At 44.6% G+C, this 21,890-nt stretch overlaps 2 protein-coding genes across 2 annotated transcripts in view; both read right to left on the minus strand.

Annotated features, from left to right (window-relative positions):
- The window catches only part of LOC142813920 (uncharacterized), a 66,024-nt gene extending 65,477 nt beyond the window's left edge, over nt 1-547 (minus strand). The window contains exon 1 of the mRNA XM_075891875.1: nt 394-547. Coding sequence (XP_075747990.1) covers nt 394-423 — 30 coding nt within the window. The 5' untranslated portion in view covers nt 424-547. The remainder of the gene's footprint in view (nt 1-393) is intronic.
- Nucleotides 548-11,978: 11,431 nt separating this feature from the next.
- The window catches only part of LOC119172669 (uncharacterized), a 37,092-nt gene continuing 27,180 nt past the window's right edge, over nt 11,979-21,890 (minus strand). Inside the window, exons 3-8 of the mRNA XM_037423821.2 lie at nt 19,417-19,552; nt 17,502-17,635; nt 17,104-17,305; nt 14,929-15,062; nt 13,481-13,766; nt 11,979-12,388 (exon numbers count right to left, since the gene is read on the minus strand). Of these exons, the coding sequence (XP_037279718.2) occupies nt 12,297-12,388; nt 13,481-13,766; nt 14,929-15,062; nt 17,104-17,305; nt 17,502-17,635; nt 19,417-19,552 (984 nt within the window). The 3' untranslated portion in view covers nt 11,979-12,296. The remainder of the gene's footprint in view (nt 12,389-13,480; nt 13,767-14,928; nt 15,063-17,103; nt 17,306-17,501; nt 17,636-19,416; nt 19,553-21,890) is intronic.

A 21,890-nucleotide genomic window follows, 5' to 3' on the forward strand; every position in this document is an offset into this window, starting at 1 on the left:
CTCTAAGCTATTCTCGGGCAGGCTGATTTCAACCGGACTGCGGGATGCCATGGAAGCTTCCAAGGATGCAACTCTATCATTCAGTTGTTTAATTTGAGCGTCAGCTTCAGCCAGCTTTTCCTTAACTCCTTTGAGCTCAGCCAATATTGTCACCTGTCCCGCTTTCAGCCCACGCACGCTTTCCAGGATGTCCGCTAGAATCTTATCATTGGGTCCCGGGTTTAGCTCAACGTCCCCCGAACAGAGTAGCAGCAGGTTAATGACACTGTCACAAATTCGCGACGGCACAGACAGGTATCGCTTCACTGTTTCACATAAATCAGGGGGGCACGACACCGCTAGCAGACAGTAATTGCTGGTTTTAACCTTAGCGCTACTATTCAGGTAACTGACCTGTAACAAGAGCATCGGTGAACGCCCCATTCATGATGCGATGCCGTGCCCAAGTGAAGAGCGGTCCGGTGGGCGTTTATATAGGCTCGTCGGTGCGCAGATGGCAGATGAAGACGTCGCTTGTTGCCAGATTATGTGCTCTTTTTCTTCCAAACCTGGCGCGCCGAAGCATGTCTGCGGCAAAGCGGCGTTCCGTGGAAACGGCCGGCCAGGATACGAAAGGACAGGAACTGAAGGCAAGATGTAGCTTCACCTGTAACAAGAGCATCGGTGAACGCCCCATTCTTGATGCGATGCCGTGCCCAACTTCGACGTTTTATCATTGCCTTCGACGTTTTATCATTTATTCAAAAGTCGCCTAGCCTCATAAGTTGAAATGAGGGCATTTCTTTCGTTCTTCATCTCTTTCTTACCCGCATACGCTACGGCGTGGCATCAGGGTTGATGTGAATACATCGATATAACTACATCATATACATCTCCTGCCACGCAATGGCACGTCGCGGTGTTGCCGTGCAAGCGAGAAACGTGGAATACGTACGGTAAGCGCAGTGGTCCTGCCCCCAAGTCACGTCGATGCGAAAAATTGCCGAAGATTTGCATTCCATATCTGACTGTAAGCAATACGTACAGCACCACACAGACAATCATAGGGGGTCCAGCTTTCGAAATAATGCAAAAAGAAAAATAGGTCGTCTCCGCTTTTTCTTATTTTTTTTTACCTTCACTTCTTCCTTCCGAAGGCTGTGTTTCCTTTGTACAGCGAAGCTGTCTTAGTTCGCCAGGCGTCGTCGTCGTTGCCGTCATCATTGTCATAGTAGTAGTAGTAGTAGTAGTAGTAGTAGTAGTAGTAATAGTAGTAGTTGTGGGGCTGCTCATGATGGTAGTAGTAGGAGGAGGAGGAGGAGGAGGAATAGGGATGGTTGTGGGTCTGCTTCTGCTGCTGCACCTGGTTGTAGTAGTAGTAGTAGTAGTAGTAGTAGTAGTAGTAGTAGTAGTAGTAGTAGTAGTAGTAGTAGTAGTAAGGATGGTTGTGGGTCTGCATCTGCTGCTGCACCTTGTGGTGTAGTAGTAGTAGTAGTAGTAGTAGTAGTAGTAGTAGTAGTAGTAGTAGTAGTAGTAGTAGTAGTAGTAGTAGTAGTAGTAGTAGTAGTAGTGGTAGTAGCAGTAGTAGTAGTAGTAGTAGGCGTGTCACGCAGATCACGAAATCAGAGGGTACGGTTAGTAAAGAGATAAATGAAACAGAACGCGATTATGATTACAATGATGATCATGAAATCTATCGGTGGTTTTCTGGTTCAGAGGGCTAGGCTAGCGAGTGTCACAAATGGGGCCCCAGAATAAGGACTCCCCCCCGCCCCCCTATGAAACCTCTAAAGAGCTGCACCTCTCTTTTGTTTTGTTTTTTCAATAACGGTTTTCGCTCTCTCTCTCTCTCTCTGTCTTTCTACAACATCATATGCACGTGATCATGCTAGCCAATCACATACCCTCGCGTGCCTACACATTCGCTGTTCAACGGTTTTCACTGAGTGGAACTGGCCGAAGCTTCCTTTCCTGATATTGCATTTGTCGGGAGTGTCGTCGTAGGACCCATTGTTTTTGCTCGCTCTCAAATTTTCACGCTTGCGACGGGCTCGCCGAGTCATTTCTCGCCTATCGCGACGCTTTATCTCAGACGTTGCCGAGAATCGTTTCAGTGCGGAATGTGGCGCGGAGGAAAAGAGGCCTTCACTCGTTGAGCTTTCTTTTTGGCGACATTCGGGCCAATCTCTGGGGATGTCCCCACTTTTAACGTTACCAGGCCACCGTCCGCCTTCGGAGGTTCCTACTTCCCTTCACGCATGCCTTGTTCTTTTTGTGCATATATGTTCTTCCTCCCTTTTTCCTCACAACATTCTTACGATGTTTCTCATTTGATTATCCTCTCCTTTTTCTTGTTTTTTTTTTGCCTTTGTATAAAACCCGAAAGGTCAACTTTGTGTGCACGCATCGCATTTCTGCAATAACATCGCCTTTGATAGTAACCTGAACTCACTTTGACACAAACTCGAGGTCCGTTTTCTTACAACGGCGTCGTCGGATAGCTTTATAGTTCAAATTTCAGGGTCTGTTTATTTTTATTACGTGCTCGGAGAGAGACAAAAAAAAAAAGAGAGAAGTAAGAAAAAGGCACAAAGGTTGACCAGAAGCCCGTCTTGTTTGCTAACCTGCCCACGGGGAGAGGGATAAAAGGGGAGCAAAAAGACAGATTTGGCAGAATTTCATTGTTTCCTTTTTTATACCGTGCTAAAATCGGTTGTTGTGTGCGCTATTCCATTTCTCCAACGTAACGTATCATTAATTTTGTGGTGCTGTGTCTCTTCTGGTCGTTATTGTTCTCTTGCATCGCAACCCTACTAGTTAAAAGTTTCCTTGTGATTTAATTGTAGCCCCCTTACTGAATCCTTCTGGGCCTGTAAAATGTTTTCCCAATAATAAAATAAAAAGAAGTGCGCGCGTGCTAGAGGAAAAAATAGCGAGAGAGAATAAGAATTTATTAGAAGACAGAGGTCGGCCTCAGGACAATCTTATCTTACACATGCCATCGAATCGCTTCAAAACCGGGCCGCTAGATTTATTCTCTGTTCATACTATTCCACTGTCAGTGTATCTGGATTGAATGCAGAATCTGGTTTACCAGATCTAGAACTTCGCCGTCGTGTTGCCAGCCTGTCATTGTTCCACAAACTTCTTCATAGTCCCTTGCATGCCCCACCTTATATCGTTCCCGCAATACGCATATCCCACCGCACGAGCCATTTGCTTCAAGTTGCTCGGCCACGTTCCCGGACTTCTACTTTTTCTGCCTCGTTTTTTCCACGTACCACACCAGACTGGAACGGCCTTCCCAGTGAAATTGCAACCATTCCCTGCCCATCATTGTTCATAGAAATTATCAATAAGCACTTTCTATGTTAAATCTTTGGCTTTTATGTTTTGTCTTTATAATACCCACCCCTTATGTAATACCCCCTCGCGGGTCTTTAAGGAAATAAAGTGAAAATGAAATGAAATGAAACTTGAGGGGGAACATGTGTGTGCGCGGATGTGTATTACAGTAGACAATTCTAAGTATTACAGTCGGCAAAAACCACTTGGGAAAATAATGCTGGTGTTTTACGTGTCAAAAGTGCAATGTGATTAAGAGGCATGCTGCAGAGGCTTACTTCGAATTCAACCTGACTGAGTAGTATTTTCTAGCGAGCGCTCTGTCTAGCCTTAATCTAGGAGCAGCCTCCGTGACCGCGAATCGAGCCCGCGACCTCGCGATTATCAACGCCGTGCATCAGTCGCCAACCCACCACGGCGGGTAAAGAGCGTGCTCATACGTTGAGATCGCACACAGATACACAGAATGAGCGCCCGCAAGACTTCGGCTACACTCACTGACGTGCACAGTTTAGAGAATCAGGGATAAGTGCGTGAATGACGCAGTCGCCAGTGCGCAAGTTGCCTGTACACGCACTTTAAATTGCATATATTTTTTTCACTAGCAGTAATAAAATCGCCACTTCAGAAATAGGCCAAGTTTGCCTCTTCCTTCCTTCCTTTCTTTCTTTCTTTCTTTCTTTCTTTCTTTCTTTCTTTCTTTCTTTCTTTCTTTCTTTCTTTCTTCCTTTCTTTCTTTCTTTCTTTCTTTCTTTTTTTCTTTCGCTCCTTATCGCCGACTTATTCTGGAATCGTGTGTGCCACGTTCTTGATCTCACCTTCATTCGCGCTTTCTTCCTTTCTTCCCGGTGGCACCGCTCCAAATCACCGCTCTTCCTCTACGTAAAAGGCGATCTTGAGAAGAACAGTATGAGAAGCACTATACACGCCGCGTTTAGGCCTAGCGGGCACGATGACAGCCTATAAAATGGGCGATTTTCTATTTTCTTTTTTTTTTCTCGACCAACGTTTTGTGAGCACGTGGAGCTAAATGGGTTTCATTGTGATGACTTTCTCTGTATGTATATAGTTGAGGCGGCCTTTCACTTGTCTTAGGGAAAACATTTCTTCGAGAGGCCTTGTAGTAGTTGTGAACCATGGCTACTCTCTGCTTCAGAGGGGGAGGCAACTGAACAATCTAACGGCGTGTTCTAAATTGCTAGCGACCTTTGGTCGACATTGTATACGGTCGACATAATTGCACATGACACTTCTAATTACACATGTTTCTGACGCCATAATCTCCACCCGGAACCTGGATGACCAACGGTGGCTCGTCCCCGGAGCTCGGGAAGCGAGTTCGGCCAGGGCATGCCTGGAATAGGGGACCTTCCCATCTACAGTGACCTTCTGTTTGCGCGCTCAGAGAATCAGAGCAGAATGAAAGGAACCGTTTATATAATTTACTCATTCATTAATCTATATTTTTCTACACTTGTTACAATAAGGAAAACGGCAGGTAATTTTAGAATCGCTGCACACTTTCTTGCAACACACTCGACTATTTTGCCGATTCCCAGTGTCGTGCTAGTATGTACACAGTAGTAACTTGTGCCACTTCAGTGGGAATGGAAGTACAAGTGCCATCAACATGTACCAAGCAGCTTTCCTTTTCTGGGTGCAATGTTTCAGCGATTCACATAGTGGGACAGCTTCAACGCCACTGTGGCCCCATAAGTGATACCGGCAGCAAATGACGGAGGCATCAACTCGCTGAGCCGGCTGATGGCGCACCCGTTCAGCTGTGAGGCTACCGAGATAGTTCTGGCGGATTGGCCGTGTCTTACCGCAGCGCTGTCATTTGTGGCTACCAAGTCGACCAACACATCGTCATCAGCAGGCCTGAAAAAGTGCGGTAGTAACTTGCGCCACTTCAGTAGGAATGGAGGCGTTGCATCCGTCATGTTTGAAACACCTTTTCGTTTCTGGGTTCAGGAGAGTACAGCACCTCCACTTAATAAGTCAAACAAAGTTTGGCTGCTAGTTCTTCCGCGCTCACAGGTTTTTTTTTTCTCAAATAATGTGTTAATGTGTATTCATCGCTAAGTTGTTATTCATGACCGGGGATGTGAAGCTATGCCCTGTTCCCGCCAGATATGTTCCTAAGAAATAATTGCTACAGCTTGTTAAATCCCTGCACGACAAATTTGATGTCAAACGTGCAGAGGTGATACGTCTGCTCTGAGTGAAGTCAAATAGGCTCAGCATTCAATGAGTCGTCGATATCGACAACAGACTTTCAGCAGTTTAACAAAGCATTTGATTTTCTGGGGGAGGGGGGGGGGGGGCAACCAGGGGGAAGCCTGGTGCTTCAGGTGGCCGTACTGGACGAACGACTCAATGAATTCGAAGACCCTTCACGTCGAGAAGACCTAACATTTCATGGCATTTCATGACGTTGCTGAAAGTTGAGCACAGTAAGGGGAAAGAGCCTGCTTGATACATAATTCAGGCTAAAGTCTGAGCGCATTTACCGGGCACACAGACTTGGCCGTCATCACTAGGATTTGGTTGATGATGGTAGGTGGCTGTTCCCTTTGAATAGTGTGATAGTCGCACAGATAGGCTAGGTCACACAGATAGTGCAACCTAGCCGGTAAAAAAAAGAGAGAGAAAAGAAAAAAAAAGAAGGTGAGAGATAGAAAGTCTCGAAAAAGACAGCGGGGCACACACTTGTCACATAAGTCTTGTTGTACAATAGAAGTGCCGTGTCTGTCCTGTCAGTCCCTAGTGCTCCGTAGCCTTTCACCACATTCAAACATTGCCACGTCCCACATTTTGGGACGTGGCACTTAGCGCCATCTCTCGTCAGCCACAGTGGTGGCTGGCCTTAACTGAATGGTAAGTAAGCGAAAAAAAAACCATATCTGACGAAAAAAAGCTAGTTCTGAAAAACGACTGCCGGTTCTATACAGCAGATACTTACTTGAACAGTCTGGCGAAGTTACAGTGTCTCACTAGAAACCGCATAGCTTTCCACGGCGTTTAATATTTAACAATGGGATTCCAGGTGTTTCTAAGGGTGGTGTTTGATAGCCCCAGGAAGTCACACGCTTTGTGGTGCGATACTGCAATTTTACCGAAATGTACCAGTGGGTATCCGCTGCGGTGTTCTAGTGGCTGAGGATCTCGGCTGCTGAGTCGCAGGTCGCGGGATTGAATCCCGTTGGCGGCGGCTGCAGGCGAGAATGCTGTAGGCCCGTGCGCTCAGATTTGGGTGCACGTTAAAGAACTCCAGGCGGTTGAAATTTTCGGAGCCCTCCACTACGGCGTCTATCATAATCATATGGTGGTTTTTGGACGTTAAACCCCTCATATAAATCAATCAATATAGCATAATTAGAAAAACTGGTGCGACAGCCACAAGGGCGTCGCTGACTGGCCACAGAACTTGGGCCAAGGTATACTATGTGGTGACACCACACAAACTACGTCGAGCTAAAATAGCATCGCTGTTAGGAATGTACAGTCGCATTTTTTTGCTGGCTGGCTGATTGCGTAGCATCAAATGCAATCTTTCCTGAAAAACGGATGCTGCTAGGTAGTAAAGTGACGTGTGTCACTTCCAGCAGCAGCTTTTCTTTTTTTTTTGTCTTCCTTTTCATAAGTCAGGTTCCGATGCGAAGTTACAGCGACTTTGTCCTCAAACAAAACAGTTTCATCGACCAGTGATAGGCGACTCTTAATGAAGCTTATCCCTACAGCGCCGCCTTTATTTAATTTCAATGCGAAAGACTCGGAAGAATCGGCAGCTCACTTTACCGCATCACTACGTTCATTTCTCCGTGAAGCTGAAAACAACAAAAAATAATTGTCACGCTCACCGGCTAAGTGCACTTCGCGGTGTTAACTTAATCAATGGCAGAGACAATTAGATCACGAACCGACTTCGTGGGTAGGCCCAGGTCAGCCAATAGCCAATGAGCTATAGCGATGTCAGGAGGAGATGTAGAGGACCTTATTTTCTTTTATACCCCGTATATAGGCCGAAAGGTGCTAATGCAGGTTTTTTTCTCTGCCTCCCGTCCTCCGTTTACTATCAGCCTCTTCTGCGTTCGATCAATCCCCGGCACGTGGCACATCTCTTGCTACCTTTTTGTTTATCTTTTTTTTTACTATCGCATACTTATCGCTCACAGTACGGGGCTTTCGCTGAAGTCTTGTAGAAAATGATTTATAGTTTACTTTCTCTTCTGCGTGGCAACTGTGAGCGCCGTCTAACGGAAACGCAATTAAAGCTGTCGATAAATCTTCGTCTGACTCACCATTGTGTGTCCAATGTAACGTCGCAGAAGACATCAGTCACGTCCTCCGAGTGCACGATATACGCATCAGAGACACAATCTCTGAAGATGGCCTTGAAACTACAACAGGACTCAAACTTGGAGTTGACAGGTAATCTATAGGCCCGTGGCAAAACAGTTCCAGTCCGTTACACGCCACAAAAGCGCTATTAGGGAGTTTTACAATAACGTTTGCAGACGCTGCGGGCATAGCAGGCGCAATATGAGCTTTAGGATAATGTATCCCCCTCCTAGGGTACAACGTAGGGGCTTTAGCTGCCCCGCAAACTCAAATGCATAGAACCTACACATAGCCTCAACCCCAGCGTTCGCGGGCCACACACGCTACCCGCTATTTCGGATTTTCTGCGGGCGGGCCACGGACGCTAACGGTGGTTCACGTACGACGCATGCACAGTGGCATCGACCGCACCGCAAGGGCTCGCAGTGCGCTATTCTAAGACTCCCTACTAACATTCCTGCGGGCCGCAAGCCTAAACGCAACGTTCTCAACAGTGTAGTGCGTGTGTGTGACTGTATGTGTTAGGTATTTATCACTGTACATATCATAGTAATCAGCTGGTACCTGGAGTGGCATGCATGCCAGGAGAAAAGCCAGACGAACATCTCCAGCTCTCCATTAAAATAATTCTCTCTGTACGATCTTCAAGTGGCCTATCACTGGTACAATGACTTGTGCAAGGTGACTTGCTTCTGTCAAAAGCTTTCCTTTTTTCTTTTAGACAGCCACGACGCACCATATACGTCATTTTCTTTTTTAATCGATTAAGGCTTCATTGATTCAACGCAACTGCTGTGGTAGTCATGGCCTAGCGCTCTCTGGGCTAATAAGCAGAATCTATTGCCAACTTATTTTAGTAGGAAGTAGGTAATTGCGAAGGCGGAAATGCTGTAGGCCCGTGTGCTCAGATTTGGGTGCACGTTAAAGAACCCCAAGTGGTAGAAATTTCCGGAGTCCTCCACTATGGCATCTCTCATACTCATATGGTAGTTTTGGGACGTTAAACTCTACATATCAATCAATCAATCAATCAATCAATCAATAATTGCTAAGACATTCATGCGTAATGAAAAAATATAGATGCTTGGTCGCAGGCTAAAGCACAAGCCGGTGCGATTACAGATACAAAAAAAAAGGGAGCAACCGCAGCCATCTGGTTGTGTCATCGTCTGCCTGCGTTCTGTAGCGCTGTTCAAATAGCGCCGTTAAAAAATGACAAGTTTGTGTTAACTGGCTGGCGTCCATACCATTTTATATCTGTGATTTTACATCCCAAAAGCACCAGAAACGCCGTAGTGTGTGGCTACGGAAATAACTTGCCCCGACATTGCACAGTACACGGACTTCTGGCGTTTTGCCTCCACTGAAACGTGACCGCCGCGGCTGGGATCGAACTGGCGACCTTCGGGTCAGCGTTCAAGCAGCAGCACATACCGTTTCAAACAATCCGGTGTTTTCCGTAGAGGATTGGCACGCTGCAATGAGATATAATTGGGAAGGCGTGCAATGGGCTGGTCAAACATTACCGCCACATGATTGATCCACGTAGGGAAATTCGAAGAAAAACACAACTCACCTTCGTCAAAGCGTGTCATCGATCCAGCGACTTGATGTATGAAGTCCTCGTTTCCGTGGTGTATTGGCTAAACAGGCCGACGCGGATCAGCAAGAGCACTTGAGTAGTAAGTCGCGATCATAAGTGACCACGTGATCATAAGTGGCTCAAGGTCGCGGGTTCGAATCCCGGCTGCGGCGGCTGCATTTCCGATGGAGGCAGAAATGTTATAGGCACGTGTGCTCAGATTTAGGTGCACGTTAAAGAGCCCCCGGTGGCCTAAATTTCCGGAGCCCTCCACTACGGCGTCTTTCATAATCATATGGTGGTTTTGGGACGTTAAACCCCACATATCAATCAATCATCGCACAATGCACGGTCTTGTGCAGTGCACGGGCTTCTGACGTTTCACCTCCACCGAAATGCAAGCTCCTCGGCCGGGATCGAACCCATGACCTTCGGCAGCCGAATGACGTAACCTTTACCTTTTCACAGAGTATACCTGAATTCACGTACAATAATACTCGCTATAACGAACTGGACGGGGTGAAGAAACGACAAAAGAAGAATGTCGTCGAAACGAGTGCTAGGAATGAACGGAGGGGAGTATATGTTTTGCTAAATTATTTCTCCTCTCTATAACTACATCCGTTGACTCTTTCATTTGTCACCGTATTTTTCTTGCATTTTCATTACCACCTCATCTCATTGTTTCTATTCGAGATTCATTGCTACATTAGGAATGCGAGATCTGTAGGTTGTTGCAAGTATAACGCATTCACTGTGTATACGCAGCCCTAGTCAATTACGAGTCCCAAGTCCCACTCCTTCCTAAAATTAGGTGGTAAAATGGTGGATAATGAAAAAAAAAAAACGACGGCTTGCTGTAATTATCAGATCACTCGACGCACATTACAATCCGATGCAACAGCATTGGCTAAAGCGATGCGACTTCATACTAACATTACTGTAACATAGGTATGTTGTTAGAGAAAACAAAGTTATCTTTTTCATTTTGAAAAGGCGTCAGCGGTGTAGCAACGAATTTGATCCTTTCAGAAAGTGTAGGAGTGAACGATGAAATGGTCTATTAATCCTAAGGTCTGGGCCGGGAGGTGTTGCCGACTACCCAAGGCGTCTTTTAGAGCGAAAGCTCTACTACGCCATGTCTGTCAACGCCATTCATCACGTTTCGATGACCTTGAGCGGCAAGGGTGCAAGTTTGGGAGGCTTGACGGATATACGTCGCAACTGCACATGCTCGGAACCTCGCCGCGGCTGTACAGCACGTCACGAGAAGAAAACTTAAAACACTGTGTTTATATTCGTTGCAAAGACAAACCAAACACACATTTTCCTCGAGAGAACGAGGTTTACCGAAGTTGAACTTCAGCCAATGTTTCTCGAATATGAAACTAACTTCGTGCTTTTTCACAGACGTGTTGTGCGTCTTTCACGAATTCGTCAATCGTTGCATTTCACAAACTTCATGCAAGCCACCGGCATTTAACGTCATACATGAGTATGAGTAAAGTACGTAGTTATATTTATTTAGGTGTGACCTTGAAACTCTGGTACAGATGTGATGCACAGAAGGCGTAACATAGAACAAAGGAATGTTACAAGTCTATAGCGTCTCGTAGTGATTGTGGTTATTGCTTACGAAAATTAATTTCTTAGAAATACAGAAATGCAAATTCATTGAGCAGTTACTGTTAATCAACGTATTCGGATGCTTATAGTGGCGAGATAAATTTGTAAACAGAGTAATGCATATACCCGCAAATTACAAGATAGGTTTTTTTCATGTAGACATCCACAAATGTATATTTAGTGTTAAAAATTTGGATGAGTTTTCAGATAGCTGAGTATGCGAAATGTCAGTAGCGCACGTATTGACAATGCACTGTGCGCGTTCAATGAATAGCTGCAATCAGCAACATTGTGTTTCAATCAATATGCTCATATATACAGACATAACGGCAAGTGGAAAAAACAGTGAAAATATACAGATCGACTAAGTGACGGTGAAGTAAGTGCGGATTCTAAATGCATTTAAAATGTAAGCGATAAAAGCAAATTTACCTTGGTTCTCATTTGTTTATGCCATTAACATGTGACAGGATTGGTTTCTGTGGCTGGCCATGACAAAAATCGATAGATAGCCGCACAATGGCTCAATATAAATCACTCTGTATCTTTCGCATTTTATTCGCATGCATGAGAGTCGATGAAACGTCATCCTGTCACAAAAAAAAAATCACCAACGCAAGGGCTTCGAGCATTCGGTCATCCTAGCTGCGAGTTAACAAATTAGGTCTTATCTCAATTAAGCGAAAAGAAGCAGCTTTTGAAGAAGGAATACCGACCAAAAGTGGCGGTTTTCATTGATAGCTTTAGAGATTAAATATTAGCGAGAAATAGGATGAACAACCATTCTTTTGTGTTTTCCTAGCGGGTTAAAGATAGAGAGACATTAAGCAATCCCCTGCTCTTAATGCATTATAAACTATTTTAAAATCGCACTGACACGTCCTCAAACTATTTCCGATGGAGGCGGAAATGTTGTAGGCCCGTGTGCTCAGATTTTGGTGCACGTTAAAGAACCCCAGGTGGTCTAAATTTCCGGAGCCCTCCACTACGGCGTCTCTCATAATCATATAGTGGTTTTGGGACGTTAAACCCCACATATCAATCAATCACGTCCTCAAACTAACGTGACTTTCAGTTTGATTATGAAACGTGGAAAAAGTAATGGCTGTTCATAATAATATATTATGTCAAGAACTACGCCTGCGGCCGAATACCGCAGCTATCTAATAATATATTGATACGGGCGATATATCACGAACAAGTGTTGTTTTGTTCGTCAACAATCTTCGTGCGAAGACTGCAAGGCACTGAATAATATACACAACATCGTTCCGCTCCAGTGTCACGGTGCACGTCAAGTCGACGCGAATGAACTGTTGTCGCGTGTCGTAACTGGATACTTCCCATACCGCCAACAATGTTGATGGAGCGACAGATAACGGCAGATAGCAGGACTCAACTTGTCGCTTCGGCATCATGCTCATCGAGCACGCACCACGAACAACGTAGCAGCACAGCTTTGTATGATCCATGCCGCGTACAGCCGTCGAGGTGACCCGTTGCTGTCCATTGCTGAAAAGAGTACCATGCGAAATATTAGGAATGTGTGTGGAGGTTGCAGCTACACAGGAAAAAAAACACAGTGAAAAAATATCTGAAATTATGGTAGGAACATAAACGAGAAATTGGGAGAGTGTAAGCACAAAACGGCCGCTTCACTACCCGACACAGAAAAAAAAGAAAAGAAAGAAGTAGACAGGACAGAGAGATGAAGTGAAAAGAAACGAGCGAAGTCAGAAAAAGGGGTCTCTCCATAAATATCCCTCACGAACAACGCTCATTTAGCCAAAGACAAGCGTGCAAATTTAAGCATTCTCCACTATGTAAAGGAGCACAATTGCGTCAGTGACTCGGAGCAGTGTATTTTGTACTGCGTCGACATGTAAAAATACGCAGGCTTCTATAACATCGTTTCTGTTCGAAGCTGGCGCATCGGCTGTCGCACTATTATTACAGCTAATAATTCTAGATTGTCCACTGCCCCAATAATAGCGTCTTCAATCTCGTTTGCGCATGCTGTGACGTACACAAGAAGTCGTACTGTTCACATCTAGTTCAGCAGGGAGAGCATTCACTTTTCTTCTGAATCGACACTGTGGCAGATAAATGAGTGATGAAGCTGTCAGGATAAACACAGGGTACTCAGAGCGTAAGTTTTTAAGCAAGGTTCTTCCAAAAGAAGCCCTTTTAGTAAAAGGAAGCGCAAGCAGCTGACAGACCGAAGACGTTTGGGCGGACGCTGTGTTCGCGGTAAATTCAAACACTTAGCGTGCCTTCTAATCACCTGGATTAATATTTTTAATGTCCTTGATAACGCTTAGTGTAGTATATCAAGCTATATATGAAGACTCATGCTGTCATCATCATCATCATCATCATCATCATCATCATCATCATCAGCCTGACTACGTCCACTGCAGGACAAAGGCCTCCCCATTTTCCGCCAATTAACCCGGTCCTGTGCTTGCTGCTGCCAATTTATACCCGCAAACTTCTTAATCTCATCTGCCCACCTAACCTTCTGTCTCCCCCTAACCCGCTTCCTTTAGGGAAGACTCAAGCTGTGATACCATACAATAGACAAAGAGCCGCAGAAGTACACACCTGCGGCGTCATAGTGGCCCGAGACGTGCAGTCCCGACGAGCGGTGGCTGCTGCTACCTAGCATGAACTCCTTTTCCGAGTGAGTGCCGTCCCTGGGCGAGGCGGAAGACGACGTCACCGATGGCGGCCCCTTGCCGTCGTTCTGAAGCGTGGCCGTGCACTTGATGCGCATCTCGTCGCGCACGAAGTGTACGGGACGCACGGTGAACCGCAGGCCCAGCGACATCTCTTGGCGGCCGGACTCTAACCGCCGAAGCGGGTAGTGGGCCAGGTACCGAGTGGACACCTGTGAGGCCGAATTTCGCGACATCGCATGTGACACGAGCACCGTGGTCATGAGACATGGCTTAAGCACTCGAAGAATAATCTATGGTTCTCTTCTCGTAACAAACTCGACCAGGGCAGTGACTCATCAGAGCCAAGGAGTGGCCCTAGGGCCACTCTTTGGCTATATGGCCCCTGTAGGGCATATAATAAATGTACTCGTTTTTACCATAAACTGTTCTTTGGGGAAACTATTAAGTAATGAAGAACTAATTGTTCTTCTTTTCTTTTTGTTCTCCAGCTCAACAAAACGAAACGTTGCCTTGGAAACGTCAGTAACAAAATGAGAAGTTTAACTAGTTACATACAATACCACTTCAAGGTTTCCAAAAGTGTACTCCTGATACTGGCGTCTGGTTAACCCCCCTGCATTTTTCTTTTGATCTCTCTCTCTCTTCCAAGAGTCTTCTGTCTTGTTGCTCAGTGTTCGACTTCTTACCATTTTGCTCACGTCACTGTCGTTTTTTTTCCCTGCTATTAAAACGAATTATGCGAACGTATAAGGAAGGGCACAACACCTCGCAGGAGAATATTGATAAAGTACTGTACCCTTCTTTTCATGGTCTGAGTTTTCTGTGCCCTGGTTTTGTTGTGCCACCATATCAACTTGCGCTGCTTAGTGTGTTGAGATGGAAACATTGAAAGGATGCCGCATTCAGCACCTTTTGTAAAATTTCGATTAAAACGTGCCTAATGTGCACCAAACTAACTCTCGTATAGCGGATTTCAAAACGCCTCTGTTTCTATCGAAGACCCACAGTCTAAAGGCAAGAAATTTTGGAACGTAATTCAAGGTGAGCGTAACTCAACGAAAGAGAAAGAGAGAAAATAGAGAGGTTAGGCGCGAGGCAGCGAGGTTAACAAGAAAATTTCCGCTTTGCTACACTGCACTGGGGAAGCGGAAAAGAAATATAAAGCTAAAGAAAAAAATAATGGATAAAACAAAACAAGGAAAACACGCTATAACATAGGATAGCATGGACGAGAGAAGGGGAATTTTATGGCCTCATTTTTCTTCGTTAAGGATAAGATTTCTTGTGTTGTTTCTTGTTAGTTCTCGCAAGGAACAGTACGGAAAGTGGTTTAACAAGCATAACGTAAAAAAAGTTATACCGTCAACGTACCTCTTTGTCATTCAGATGCCACTGTAGGTCAACGGGGCGTCCGTAGCGCGAGTAACTGCAGGTCACATTGACCAAGTCACCCACGTGGTAGCTTTCTTGGGCGCCAGTTATAGATGGCTTGTCGTCTTCAGACCCTATGGAAGAATTCCAGCTTCAGATTCGGTGATTCCTTAGTGGACAACATTTTTGTCTCTCTCAAGGCAAAGCAGAACAACAACAAAAAAGTTTGTGTATAAGAATAATCTTCCCTAACTTCGCTGGGGCCCTGCTCTTTGCAATTTGTCATTGGTACGTATTTATGGCCTCCACTTTGGGAATTACTACTAATATTGTTTTATTAAAATACCCAAAAATACACGGACACAGATGAAAATTGAAGGAGGGAGCAGGCTAATAACTGCCATCTCGAAGGGCAAAACGCCTGCCTACTAGTTTGGCAAGGCCGTACACAAAGAAAATTAAGATGGAAAAAAATAGAGGGTAGAAAAAGAAAAAAAGTGTACAAATAACACTGAAGGAGACATAAACAAGTAGTAGCACAAAAAGATGTCTACAAATGCAAGTTTCGTTCAAAGAAATTGGAAGGTCTTAATAAGTCTGGCGACGTCGAGCATCACATCCTTTGAGAAAAAGGCAGCCATCAAGGATCGCACAATAACTCCATGTTCCTAGATGCTGCACAATGAATGCATGGCACTAAAATAAAGTTTTCAAGTGTCTCGCAGGAGGAGTCAAGTTTAATTACTTTCTAATATCTGTGGTCTTACATGGCATAACTACGATATGATTATGAGGCACGGCGTAGTAGAGGGCTCCGGAAGTTTCGACAGCCGGGTGTTCTTTAACACGCACAGACATCGCAGAGAACACATGCCTCTAACATTTTGCAGCCTTCGAAATGGAGCCGCCGCGGCCGGGATTGAAGCCGCGACCTATGGGTCAGCAGCCGAACGCCTTAAACGCTGCACCATCATGGCGAGGAGGAATCACGTTCATGTGCAGTGATGGTGCACTTCACTGTTGGTGCAGACAAGGAGAGCAGACACATAAGTCTTAAAGTTATTCTTCAGAAAAGAAAAGTAATGTAAAACAACCTCGGAAGAGAACAGCGCTTCGAGATAGGTAGCAGTGCACTTGAAGTTGTAAAAAGAGTACGACTACTTAGGACAGGTAGCAACCGCAGAGCCGAACCACGAGATTGAAGTAACTAAAAGATTAAGAATGGGGTGGAACACACTCGGCGAGCATTCTCAAATCATGAATGGTAGATTGCCTCTATCCCTCAAAAGGAATGTATATAGCAGCTGCATGCATCTTACCGGTCCTAACCTACGGAGCAGAACCCTGGAGGATTACAAAGAGGGTTCAACTTGAGTTGAGGACGACAGAGCGAGCAATGGAAAGGAAAATAATCAGTGCAACCCTAAGGAACAAGAAGAGAGCAGAGTGTATCTGGAAACAAGGGTGTGTTAAGGACCTGATAGTCGAAATCAAGAAGAAAAAAATAGCCATAGGTAGCGCAAGATAACCGCTGGTCATTGATGATCACAGACTGTATTCCAAGAGATGACAAGCGGGTGAAGGGGAGACAGAAAGTTAGGTGAGCAGATGAGATTAGAAAGTTGGCGAGTATAAAGTGGCAGCAGCAAACACAGGACCAAGTAGACAGGCAGAAAATGGGAAGAGGCTTTTGTCCTGCAGTGGGCGTAGTCAGACTGATGATGATGATGATGATGATGATGATGATGATGATGATGATGATGATGATGATGATGATGATGATGTGTTCTTGCTATCTTCTTGGTATGCGGGTGCAATGAAACGGTGGCCCACCTTCTCTGAGACTGCACCCACTCCTACTGTGAAACAGCGATCCTCTCAGAAGCACTATAGGCCAGCTTAGCAACCATGTTCTCACAGACAAATCCTTTGGCCCTGGCCTACTGGGCCTGCAACACCAGCTGCCCTGAAAGCGTTGTTGCGGTTTCTGCAAGCAACCGGACTGAGCGAGAAACTGTAACTGTCCGCGGTCAATGCTGTTATGAGTACTAAGACGACACACCAGCCACACACTTTTTTTTTCTTCTTTTAACTAATGTCGCAAACTCCTCTTCTAACTCATTCATTTAACCCACTTTTTACTTCTTCAATACAGGGTAGCAAACTGGGGCCTACCGGTGCGTTTAGCGTCCGCAGCTGCTACGATCTTCTCGCTGGACAGTGAGTACGCTCCAGACACCGTAGCGGTACACTTGAGCTTCATGGTGTCGTAGGCGAAATGTTCGGGCTCCGTCTTGAAGGTCAACCTCAAGGACGAGTGGTACAAGTGGTCCCGGTCGCGAAAGATTGGGTACATCGTCTCGTACTCGGGACGAACCTGCGCAGAACGAAAGATGAACTTTTAAGAACGAAGTGTAAATTAGGTACCAGTGATCGAGAAAAAAAAACACTCCTCTTTCGCGGCAATGAAAGTAATAAATACATTACTTTCTCAAGAATAAATACATCCTCAATAACAATAAGTCCCTGTGACATGCAAGGCGACGTAATGCCCTTGTAGTTCCGGCACTTACCTGGTCCCCGTTGATGTACCACTTCAGGACAGCTGGTGGCTTTGTCGCGCTCGCGTGGCACGTGACATTAACCACGTCTCCGATCCTATAGTGGGCTTTAGTACCACGAATCACAGGACCTTTCTTGGGCAGCACTACAAAGAAAATACAAGGCACATAAAAGTGAAATATTTGTAGGAAACAAAAAAATGGCGTCCAGAAAGTGTGGAAGCTGTTGGTTTCCTCTTCTTTCGTAAACGAAAGGAAACTACTGCGCATAGTGAGCTGTGTTGTCTCGCCACCGAATTAACAGATAAGCAGACACAAAAACCTTGTTGCGCAGCGTTTAGTCTTGATGAAGGGTTAACTCGCTGTAAAAGATAAAAGGAAGAGACGGGACAAAACGCTCTGTCATCTCATTCTTTCTTTTTTTGTTGGTGTATCTCACGCGGTAAGTTACTCAGTAATCAGTGACGGTTTTTCTGTCTTTGAGCTATACATCAGAAAAGAATGCATTCCTCTAGAGAACGAACTAGACTCTGAACAACATCATGTGTGAATTAGTACTATGTGTCATGCATCAATAATATATTGCTGCTTTGAAAGGGTGTAAAAATATTCACAAATTTCTAATACCGAATTGGATGACTTTCTATTTAATTTAGTATCCGGATCAAATAGTGCATATTTGCAACACCAAATATTTTTGAATATTTAGCAACAACGAAAAACGCTAGAAGGAACGAGATGTTGGAAAAGCGATGAGTAAATTACCTTGTCTTTATAATAAAATTGCGCATGTATGCGTGTACTTACGGGACTATTGACGCTGTATTATGATAGCGGTACGAAGGCGTTTTGCTTTAACCCCCAGTGTCGCTTAAAAGACATTTTCATCAATCCACTGTCTTCACCATTATTGATGGTGACGTTAATTTATGAAAATCACTTAATATTTATGAGTCAGCTTTATTTAAAAGCTCTCGATAGAGCACCATCTTGAATACTGTAGCCACTGCTGCATTTCAGCACGCACTTACAAAATGTTTCGAAGGTTCTAACCGCTGCTGTATACGAGTTTGACTACGTTTAAAATTTTCTAGTATTTTGTCAATTAAAACCAGCCATATAACGGTCATTTTTTAAAGTATGTGACTGTTTCCCATAAAATGTTGGAGAATTCTTGGACTGTCTTTAATATTCTCACCTAATCAGTCCAGGGCTACTTTTGAAAATGATCGCTTTACCAATCAAAAGCTATCCAAACAGTAGTAAGTTTGTAATCGTGTTCGATTTGATGTCGTCACTATTCGATTCAATTCAGTTTTAAAACTCGCTATTTCCTCACCCCTCATGCTTTGACGTTATCTAACGAGCCGCTTACTAGACATCAAGGATGCTAACAAGCTCTGCCCACTGTCAAGGCTTGAGGGGTTATTCATAAGTGACATTTTCTAACCAGCACCACTATACGTTTGTAGAGTGCAGTCATCCGCAATAGGCTGATACTCATACTGACTCTCTGCATTATTTTCCTAAGTCCAAACTTCGTATGAAAATAATCATGAGAGAACTTTTGCTACACAATAAACATTTAGGAATGGTAATACTTTAGGATTAATAATACAGTTTCTGTAACACTTTAAGAATCTACGACAATGATAACTCGAATTATTGCGTCTTCCAACATAGCTAAGGAAATGCACAGCATGAATGTAAAAAGAGAGCTCGGTCAAGGTATCGACGTTTACCAATTTGTTAAAGATACTAATAAATCCATTCGTCTAAATCATTCGCGTACCATTTACGCTACTGGCAATTATCACGGTTGTTTGTTACCTCTGTTCAAGCCTTCACCAAGTTTCAGTCCCCCTCCCCCCCCCCTCCTTTTTTTTTTGCAGCACTATCTTGAGATGTGACGTCGCTGTACACTCACCGTACACCCTTAGCTCCTTCTCCGCACGGACGGTCTCGAAAGAGGGCGCATCGGCCGACACCTCACACGTGTAGTGGCCTTCCGTCTTCAGGTCTGCCTTCTTCAGGTACAGGCTGCCCGCCGAGCTGCGACTGACCTGAACGCGTGTCCGAGAGCAGTACAATGAATAAATGGCTGTTTGATCTCAAATGGTACGAAGAAAAAAAAATGTGTGATAGATAACGCTGACCGTACTGTACAGCTACATTCGCTGACACGTGATTTCCGTTTCACCTTAGGTAGGCGGGAATGTTAGTTAGAAGGGTGGCAGATCAGCCTAGTTGATGCCCCATGACCAGAAACGTAATAGCGCTGAAGAACACACAAATATTGATTGATTGATATGCGGGGTTCAACGTCCCAAAACCACCATTTGATTATGAGAGACGCCGTAGCGGAGGGCTCTGGAAATTTCGACCACCTGGGGTTCTTTAACGTGCACCCAAATCTGAGCACACGGGCCTACATTTCCGCCTCCATCGGAAATGCAGCCGCTGCAGCCGGGATTCGATTCCGCGACCTGCGGGTCAGCAGTCGAGTACCTTAGCCACTAGAACCCCGCGGTGGGGCAGAAAACACAAGGGGACGTTGAGTTAGAAGTGCAAGAAAAACTTAACAAACAAACAAACTAACTAACTAACTAACTAACTAACTAACTAACTAACTAACTAACTAACTAACTAACCAACTGACTGACTAACTGACTAACCAACTAACTAACTAACTAACAATTAAACTAACCAACTAATTGATTGATTAATTGATGGACGGGGTTATAAATTAATTGACTGAATAAATAACTAAACCACTTACTATTTTCATAAAAGGAAGAACACAATAATTCAAAGCTGCTACGAGAAGATGCCTGTATGCGAAAAAAAAATGCAGCAGCGAAGTGCCGAGTGACATTATGCACCGCTATGGCACATTTGAAACTTTCCACAACCATTTTGCAAATTATTTTCAGGCTGTTTGCGAACGCAACACTCCTGCCTCAAACTGCAACAATGGTTGTCTCATAAATGTTTATTCGTATCTCGCATACATGCACTTGTGTACAAGCTGAGCTGCAAAACAGCTTGGCTATACGCTAATTTCACTTCCAGATTTCAATCTATCATTTCCGACACTTCTTCGACTCAACTTCTGACGCTGTACGAATGACGTGGACTGAGAAGAACAGTGTTTGGAGCCTGTTTATGCATCCGATTTTGTGAAATCTCGTTGATATATGAACAGCTGCGAAACATGAAGCCCCGAGCTTTCTTTATATTCTTCACTAACTGAACTCGTGTGTAGGAATGGTATGTATCTTCTTTTTCTTCCTTTTTATTTTCTTTGCTATGTTAATTTTTACATTACATATACAGCTTTCTACCAAAGGATTTGGTCAACGCAGACATTTATGCTGCATCTGTTTTGCATACTTGCATGTGCTGGAATGCGACCACCACTCTTCCTACGCGGTATACTGCGCACTCGAAGTCATTTTGTATGCGGAGTGATCATCCCTGACTTGTGTTCCGAATCCTCCCGGTCTCTGGATAGTTTTTTTTTTCACTGAGGCTTTACTTTCGAATTAAACGACATCAGGGGCGTAGCCAGAATTTTTTTTTCGGTAAAGGGGGGGGGGGGTGAATTAAACTCAATGCGTGTTCGTGCATGCGTTTGTATGTGTGCGTGTATACATTCGCAAGCATCATTGAAATAGTTCGAGGTGGTTTGAACCCCAACTCGCCTCCCCGCTTGGCTACGCCAATGAATGGCATACTTACAAGGAAGAAAGTAAGGAATAATAAAGGAGCACGAATGCTGGTTCGAATCCGCAGCTGCATAAATTTTCTGTGTGCTCCGTTAACCCCCAAAAGACGAGAAAGTGCAGTGGTATGCGTCAAGCTGTGACACGAGGGCACCAAGGTGTTCATTGAACAGACGCTTGTGATAATTATTACTCGGTAGAATAGCCTTATTGGTTGCAACAGAGTGCTTGTAAACTAATGAAAATAAAAGGGGAAAAAAGTATAATGTACATGCTTTCAACGTCGATCAACACAGGTGAGCGCAGTGTTTTCTATTAGGGGTTGGAGAAGGAGAGGGCATAACTGTGTGACATCCCCCTTCCATTTAACCCATCCTCTCTCCTACGCACCTCTCTTCTCTCTTCCCAATTCACTCCCAATGAGGCCTTCATGATTAATGCGCAGAGCAAAGAGGAGGTCTTTTGGAGGGAGGGGGTGCGACCCCCATGCATACGCCTCTGTTAATAAAGGAGGAGGAAAAGAAACGAGAGACAAGACGGTCAACCCAACGCAAGTCCGGTTTACTATCCCACGCAAAGGGACTAAAAAGACGCTAAAAGCTTCAAGGGACTAAAATAGACTAAAATATTTAAGGGACTAAAAGCTATAAACGCAGTGGTGAGAGCAGGCAACATT

Source organism: Rhipicephalus microplus, chromosome 4 (assembly GCF_043290135.1).
Source record: "Rhipicephalus microplus isolate Deutch F79 chromosome 4, USDA_Rmic, whole genome shotgun sequence".
Taxonomy (NCBI): Eukaryota; Metazoa; Arthropoda; class Arachnida; order Ixodida; family Ixodidae; genus Rhipicephalus; species Rhipicephalus microplus.